Source organism: Mastomys coucha, unplaced genomic scaffold, assembly GCF_008632895.1.
Source record: "Mastomys coucha isolate ucsf_1 unplaced genomic scaffold, UCSF_Mcou_1 pScaffold20, whole genome shotgun sequence".
Lineage (NCBI taxonomy): Eukaryota > Metazoa > Chordata > Mammalia > Rodentia > Muridae > Mastomys > Mastomys coucha.
In genome coordinates, this window is record NW_022196903.1 from 128,797,070 (window position 1) to 128,805,659 (window position 8,590).

At 47.1% G+C, this 8,590-nt stretch overlaps 1 protein-coding gene across 1 annotated transcript; it reads left to right on the plus strand.

Annotated features, from left to right (window-relative positions):
* Window positions 1-415: 415 nt before the first annotated feature.
* On the plus strand, window positions 416-5,473 carry Cdkn1b (cyclin dependent kinase inhibitor 1B). The gene is made up of 4 exons (XM_031383648.1): window positions 416-560; window positions 896-1,409; window positions 1,950-2,077; window positions 4,214-5,473. The coding sequence occupies exons 2-3, from the start codon at window positions 935-937 to the stop codon at window positions 2,066-2,068; spliced, it is 594 nt and encodes a 197-aa protein (XP_031239508.1). The 5' UTR covers window positions 416-560; window positions 896-934; the 3' UTR covers window positions 2,069-2,077; window positions 4,214-5,473.
* The last annotated feature ends 3,117 nt before the right edge of the window (window positions 5,474-8,590 follow it).

The window sequence follows — 8,590 nt, forward strand, 5'->3', positions numbered from 1 at the left end:
AGGCCCTGGGTTTCGCGGGCAAAGACCTGGAGGTCGCAGTCGGGAGTGGTGGCGCGCCTGCCAGCGCAGCTCTGCAGCGCCGGGACCTAGATTCCCCGGGTTCCCGCCTGGCCGCCGCGCTGGCCCCTCTCCAGCTCTCCGGCCGTTTGGCTAGTTTGTTTGTCTTTATTTTTAATTTCTCCGGGGCCAGCCAGAGCAGGTTTGTTGGCAGTCGTACACCTCCGAGTAGTCACGCGACCAGCCAATGTCCTGGCGGCGCTACGGCGCTACGGGGAGGCGGCGCGCTCGGGAGCGCGGAGAGGCGGCGGCGCCGCGCCCGGGGCCACCTTAAGAGCGCGCTCGCCAGCCTGGGCGGAGCGGCTCCCGGCGCCGAGACCAATGGAGCTCCTCCTCTGTTTAAATAGACTTGCAGTGTCAATCATCTTCTTCTTCGTCAGCCTCCCTTCCACCGCCATATTGGGCAACTAAAAAAGGAGGGGGGCTCGTGCTTTCGGGGTGTTTTTCCCCCCTCATCCCTTGTCCCGACTCACTCGCGGCTCCGAGACTCGCGCGGCGGCAAGGTTTGGAGAGGGGCTGCGTCTGCGGGACCCACGGGCTCGCCCCAGCCTACTCTCCGACTGTTTGCCACCTCCTCCTGCCTCCTCCCCTCCCTTCCCCGCCCTCCAGTACACTTGATCACTGAAGCTTCGAGCTGAGCGGCCGGGGCGTCCCTGCGCCTCTCTCCCCCAGACCTGCGCGCTACTGCGGCTCCGGCGGCCGCTCGCCTGGCTCTGCTCTACTTGACTGTCTGGGTGCAGTCGCAGAACTTCGAAGAGGGGTTTGCGCTGCGGCCGGGGCGTTTCGCTTTTGTTCGGTTTTGTTGTTTATTTCATTTCATTTTTTTTTTTTTTCGGAGAGAGGCGAGGCGGTGGTCCACACCCGCCCGGGGAGGAAGATGTCAAACGTGAGAGTGTCTAACGGGAGCCCGAGCCTGGAGCGGATGGACGCCAGACAAGCGGAGCACCCCAAGCCTTCCGCCTGCAGAAACCTCTTCGGCCCGGTCAATCATGAAGAACTAACCCGGGACTTGGAGAAGCACTGCCGAGATATGGAAGAAGCGAGTCAGCGCAAGTGGAATTTCGATTTTCAGAATCATAAGCCCCTGGAGGGCAGATACGAGTGGCAGGAGGTGGAGAGGGGCAGCTTGCCCGAGTTCTACTACAGACCCCCGCGCCCCCCCAAGAGCGCCTGCAAGGTGCCGGCGCAGGAGAGCCAGGATGTCAGCGGGAGCCGCCAGGCTGTGCCTTTAATTGGGTCTCAGGCAAACTCTGAGGACCGGCATTTGGTGGACCAAATGCCTGACTCGTCAGACAGTCCGGCTGCGTTAGCGGAGCAGTGTCCAGGGATGAGGAAGCGACCTGCTGCAGAAGGTAATGACTCTTTGGAAAACTTAAAATGTCTGTCTGTCTGCCTGCCTCCGTAGCGTCTTTGCTAGACCCTATTCACTTGCTTCTTCCAGCGTGTTCTGCTTTAGCTCTGGGAGGCTGAACTTGTTTGAAGCTTAGGTTTGAAATACCCCCTAGCTGACTGCTTGGCCTGTTTATGATTCTGAAGTCAGAAGCCGGAGATAGTAAGATGTGATAACTTCCCCAGCTTAAGGCATCACAGTTCCTCCCCTCTAGCCAGCTGTAGATATGTGACAAAAGTTAGGATGTTTACCAACTGCCTCCTCCTTGGCTAGGGGGAGAAAAAGAGCCGTGGGGTGTAGAATACCCCTTGTGTTAGTGGGAACAGCCTTATTTTGTGTCCTTAGAGGCTACGGGGATGACGGGTCCAGGGGTCGTGGGTGGAGGTAGTGGGTTGTTCATCCCTTGACTCTTGGGCCAACTTCTGTCAGCCATTGTTCTCGATAATAAAGATGGTTTGTGTGTGTGTTCTTTTAAAAATTTCCCCTTGCCCCCCTCTCTTAGGTTCTTCTTCGCAAAACAAAAAGGCCAACAGAACAGAAGAGAATGTTTCAGACGGTTCCCCGAATGCTGGCTCTGTGGAGCAGACGCCCAAGAAGCCCGGCCTTCGACGCCAGACGTAAACAGCTCCGGTGGGTTAATGAGGAAGAACACAAAACTGACACCCCAACTGGGCTGCGCTCCCCGGGGGGCCTAGAGACCCCAGGACTGTGGGCGGATTAGTTGCCTAGATCAAAAAATTAACACTGGGAAAGGCTGGAATCACCTGAGGGGACAGTAATGCAGTATTTGTATCTCAAGATACATGCCACCAAGACCCCAAACGATAGAGAAGGTTATTCTCCTTATGAATCCCACTAAAGTTTAGGCTGGGAATAACAATTTTCCTTTCCAGTGTCACTTCATGAGAACCCACTTCCCAGAGGTTCATTTTGAGCCAATAACCTATTTTGAACCATTTGAACCATAGAAAAATGGCAAATATATAATTACATTTATGTTCTTAAGAGAAAAACTAGGCACCCATAGTGTACATTTGGTTAGGAGTGAGAATAGGCCCCCATGGCTTGTGTTCTTTTTATCTTTTGCTTTTGTTTTGTTTTTTGGTTTTTTGGGTTTTTTGGTTTTTCGAGATAGGGTTTCTCTGTGTAACAAACAGCCATGGCTGTTCTAGAGATTGCTCTGTAAACCAGGCTGGCTTCGAACTCACAAAGAACTGTCTGTCTCTGCCTCCTGAGTGCTGGGATTAGAGGCATGTGCCACCATCTCCGGGTACTTTTTTTTTTTTATCATTTTTTTATTATGTTGTGCCTTTCCTAGTATGCTGGTAAATTTTGGAGAGTGAGAAAGGAACTTCATACTAAAAAAAAAAAAATTAGAATGGAAAGTTCAGAAGTACTAACAATCCCACAGAATTGATTTTAACCCTGAGGTTACAAAGCAGAAGTTAAATGAACAGCTAGAGGAAGCAGTCCTCCAACACGTCAGCACCGTATGCTAATTGTGCTGGAACAGGATGGTTTGGATGTTTATAGGGGAAATGGATGGTAGATGTTAGGACTGAGAATAAGGTCCAGCACAAGTGTGGATTTTTCCATGTGTCAAAAATCTCATCACCCCACTTGCCTAATTAGAGTAACCCAGCCCCTAAATTTACATAGATTGACTATTCATATGCTCTGACTACATATAATAGTTTATAAGCTCCTTATGAACAAAAGCAGCAGTCTCTATTTCTAAAGCCCACTTATAACCCAACATATAAATAGATCTTAACAGTTTCTTATTAGCTTTTCAGGTCCTCATTTATTGAAATTTAAAAGTAAACAGAGGAATATAGAAATGACATAGGGTTCCAGTTTGCTGTGTTTATAAATCATAAAGTCATGATAGGCCTTGTACAGACAGCATTTTCTCAGAGCTGATGGGAAGTGGCCATTAGAATCACTTTCCATATTATCCCCTCTCTAAGTGGGCAAATTGGATGGGAGTTCTTTCTAAGGAGCCATCACACCTGTAGCTTTAGTTGGTTTGTGTGGCTTGTGGCCTAGCTTTTCAGATGAGCCTCCTGGATTTTACCTGGCCTGTCCTAATGGAGAGGCATTTATTCGCCAAGCAACCATAAGGCTCTAGTCAAAAGCACTCCTGCAGATATGTTGCCTATGAGTAAGAAATCGCAAGTTTGTAAGTGTTCATAGATTTGGGGGAGTAGGGGACTTTTATAATTGCATTTCCAGATATTTTTTCAAGATTAGGAAAATATGCTACTCTGAAGTGTTATGGTTCCTGAATTTCTTTTCTTTCTCACCCTCTTTGACCCAGATTTTATAGAGCGAGTTTCTCAACCTCTGCACTGTTGACATTTTGAGCCAAATTATTCTTTGTTGTGGTAGGCAGTCCTGTACATTTTAGAATGTTTGGCATTATCTCTGGCCTCTCCCACAAGATGCCGGTGGCAATCCTCTTCCCGAAGCTGTGACAATCAGAAATGTCTCTTAGATGTTTCCAAATGTCCCCTGGGGCATGGGAGGGCTGCACAAAATTGCCCACTTGTTAAGGACCACAACTCTAGCACCACACAAAGCAGAACAAAAATCCAGTGAAGACAGTGTTGGAGATAACTGTAGGCTTCAGCCCTTTAGTGCCATCATTTCTCTACCATCACTGAAGTATTTGTTAACTAAGATAGTAACAAAATAATTTCTGTACTTTGGCAATGTTAATGTTACTCTAGTGTCTTCTCCCTAATTCTTTTGTTTCTTTTGCAGAATTAAGAATATGTCCTTGTTTATTAGATACATCACTGCTTTATGAAGCAAGGAAGATATACATGAAAAAATTTAAATACATATCGCTGACTCCATTGAATGGACATCCTGTACAAGCACTGAGAAGGCAAAAACAATAACACTAAAAATGTTAGGCACTCTTAAACCATCTGCCTCTGAAAGCATTGGATGTAGCATTGCGCAATTAGGTTTTTCCTTATTTGCTTCATTGTACTACCTGTGTATATAGTTTTTATCTTTTACTATGTAGCACATAAACATTAGGGATGGGAGGGCAGGGTGGGGCTGAAGAATCAGCATGGGGGGTGAAGAACTTGCTTCAGTTTGTAGCAAGGAGAAAAATATTTGACTTGCATAAAGAGAAGCAACTGGGGTAGGGGGAAGGGTTTGAATTCCTTTCTTTAAAGATGTAGTGTCCCTTTCGGGCAAGAACGGATCCTTTATTTTTAAAATAATCAAAATTTGAATAATCGATACAGATAGTTGCTATTTATTTTTACATGAAGCTTATTCTCATTGGGAGTTCTGAAGATCTATTATGTAGCAAGAAATGGCTTAATTTTTTTTTTAATTGGAATTTACTAGTTAATTGTTTAGCAGTAATCACCCCCAGGAAACACTGGGTAAAAATCTGGGGTGCATGATAGGGAAATCTGAATTCTTAGAATTGACTATCTCAGATCATATTTGCTGAGAAAATTTCTTAGTTTTTTTTTTCCACACTGAACATAATCCTAAATTCTTGGATATTTTTAGAAGTCTGTAACTTTACACAAATAATGAATTAACTTTTAATTCAAAGTTTCTCACCCTACTTGTTAATTTGCCCCCAAAGAAAGTTGTTTTTTTAAAGAAAAAAAGGACACTTGTAGAGTAAGTGAAATGGATACTACATCTTTAAACAGTGTTTCTTCATTGCCTGTGTATGAGAAAAACTTTGAAGTGTGCCTGTGTATATAACTCTGTAAAGACACTGAAAATTATACTAACTTATTTATGTTAAAAAGAGATTTTTTTTTTAATCTAGACAATATACAAGCCCAAGTGGCCTGTTTTGTGCATTTGTAAATGCTGTATTGGGTAGACTAGTTCCCCCCCCTTTGTTAAATAATATGGCTATGCTTAAAAGGTTGCATACTGAGCCAAGTATAATTTTTGTAATGTGTGAAAAGATGCCAATTATTGTTACACATCAAGCAATCAATAAAGAAAACTTCCATAGTTATTGATTGAGTGCAACTGTCATGTGCTTTACTGAGCTTGAGGTATTCTGCCTGGCATGCTCCAAATACAATGGGAAAGAAGGAGCATCTCTAAAACTTAGGCCTACGTGTCAGTCAGGTGATTTGTGTGTGGGGTGGGTGATCCGCATGGGGTGGGGGTCTGAATAGACTCAGTGGCCATTCTCGTCTCAGGTCTCAGTCCTTTGTGGGTAGACAAAGCTTACCTGGAAAGAGGAAAAGCCACATTTTTATATAAGACTGTCAGCAGTCCCCATTTAGTTAAAATATTTATGTTTTCTAGGATATGAGTGTGTGAGAACCAAAAGGGGGGGGCAACCCTTACATAAGTGTAGTCTGATCACACATCTGCAGTACTGAAAATGAAAGTGATGGAACGACTTCTCTAGATTCTCTATTTACACTTTTGAAGTGGTGTGAGGGATGAAAATCAATGTCCTGATTCCCACCCTACCAGCCTTGTCCACAATAGCCCAACATACAAGAACCAAGTTTTTCCACACTCATTGGTTAAATGAAACTGGTCATACACAAATTCCTCAGTTTTTAAATACTTATATTATAGTTAAATTTATCTGAAAAGTAGTTAAAATACTAAAACAGAGTCTTGTGTTTTCATATCTGTTCAGCAGAGATGCATATTTTTTTAACTTAAAAAATACAGAAACGGCATTTTTGCAGGCAGATTTATCAAAAATAATTATCAAAATAACACTCTTATTTTTAAAATGTGGTTAAGGTGTAAAGTAATTATAAGAAAATTTATGGGTAAATTGTGAAAAATCTAAATTTGAGTTTAAATTTTTCATTGAAATACTACCATTTATATCACCATACCCAAGAGGGATTATAAACGAGGTAGTTCTAGCATTTTTGACTAGGTTTTTTGTTTGTTTGTTTTTTGTTTTTCTTCCTTTCTTTTTTTAATAAAGCAGGAGTTGGTTTTTCTTCCTGTGCGGGATGGGAAAATAGATCTTTTGGTCGCTGGGCCAAGTCCTTCAAGTAGGTATTATTTTAATTAAAGACTAAAGGTGTTTTTGTGGTTCTGTTTAAAACATAATATAAAGGGTGGCTTTCAGGAGGACCCAAGAGTCAGCAAGTCAATTCAAATTGGGAAGACACCTCGGTTGCTGCACGGACCTCATTTTCCTTTCATTTTTTTTTTTTTTTTTTAATGTGAATTTTGGGAGATTGCATTTCAGGAATGGTGGACCGGGAAGAGGTGGATGCTCTATGGGCCAGGCACGTCCACAGGAACGCACCCCCCGCCCAAGTCACTGTGCCCTCCATCCTCCGAACGTCTGTGTCAAGCCTCCACATACCATCTGGCGGTTCAAATGGTCCTTTTCCGGGGACCTGGACTCCTGCGCCCGCCGCGAACGTCCCTTTGCGGGTTTGCGGCCGCCGGCGTCAGCTACCCGCTACCCCACGACCCTGGTCACGGCCCGGTAGTTTCCCCAACTGTCCCGCAGCCCCGATCCCGCCCGCTGTCTGTGGCAACTGCTGGCCGGGCTGGTTGGCGCCTCGGGACCCAAAGTCTCTAATGTCGCCGGCTACTTGCGAATCCCGCACTGCCAGGGTGGCTGCGCGCAGTTCCCGCGCCCCGGGCGCCCGCAGGCCGCTGAAAGCGGCCGCGCCTCTGTCCGCGCAGCCGGGCTGGGTTACTTCTCAGAAACCTTCCTTCCTCACCATCGATCCTCCAGACGAAGCAAATCACTATGGAAGGCCCACGACCCTCCCCAGAGGACACCCCGCCGCCCACTGAGCTCCGGGGGACTTGCCCGAAGGGACCAATTTCCCGGAGTTCGTGGACCCTCCAGAGCAGCAGCCCGCTCCCACCCCTACCGCAGGGCTCCAATGATCCGCAGCCCCGCGGATTTCGAAAGCCTACCCGGCTCGCTGGCGGCTAAGGGACGGTCGCCGAAGCGCGCAGAACTGTAGAGAACCACTGCCGCTTTCGGGGATCGCCCCTGCCCTTCACCCTGCTTGCAAAGTGCCCCCACCATTGCATCCTTGGCTGTCCGGAACCGCAGACCCGGGCGAGAACGAATTGGGGGAAATATGGATTTGGGGAGGGGGGCGTGATGGGTTAGACTGGGGGACCATGGACATTCACTAGTGGCAGGGAGCAGGCAGTCGGCCTTTCGGGCCACTGTGTGCCCACCGCCCTGGCCGCACCGAGCGACCTTTTCTAGGAGCCAGGGAACTCTGCCTTCGCCATTACACCATCATCACCAGAAAACACGATTGCCCTTCTAGGGCTTTGGACTAAAAGGTGTTTTGTTTAGAAGTCCACTTAGAATCCCAGATCTGTTTTTCAGAGTATGGATTCTTTTTCATTTGCCATCTTTCACCTGGGCCACACCCTACTCCTGCCACCCCCACCCCCACTTTCGTGACTTAAAAAAAATAATAATAATAAAGCAAAAAATCCTTGTAAACGACGCTGAGGGGTAAAAGGGCCCTGGAGCCTGCTTAGAAACCTATGGGGTCGTCTCCCTGATTTCACTCGCGTGGGGTTGTAACAGGGTGGGGTCAGCCTACAGGCAGATCCCGGAGAACCGAAAGTGCACTTATTTCCACGTAAACTCAAGTCTCAAGTCCCTCGGGCCTCCATCCAAACAAGTCCCAGACTTGTTATGCATAAGGACTCAGCAGAGGCAGGAACCAGAAAATAGAAAAAATCTTAAAAAAACAAAACAAACAAACAAACAAAAACCCCTTATCCATACTTTGGGCGCGAAACCTCGACGCGCCTCTAAAAGGAACGTTAAGAAAAAGGCCGGGAGAAGGGCGCGCGGTTCGGGCGCCCGCCGGGGGATTGCATCATTTGCGGCTCCCCCTCCAAAACCCGGGCTGAGAACCGCAGCCACCATCATGGCGCTCGGGTCGAGACGCGGGAAGCGCGTCCAGGCCGCGGCCAGTGAGCTTAGATTGAAGCGTTTGCAAACTCGTTCCGCGGAGCGCCGGTCTCTCGCCCCCCTCCTTCCCTTTGTGTGCGTGTGCGTGTGCATGTGTGTGCGTACGTGTGTTTGCGTGTGCGCGTGTGTGATGTGTGCATATGAAGCGAGAAGTTGAAGTTCTCTCTCTCTCTCTCTCTCTCTCTCTCTCTCTC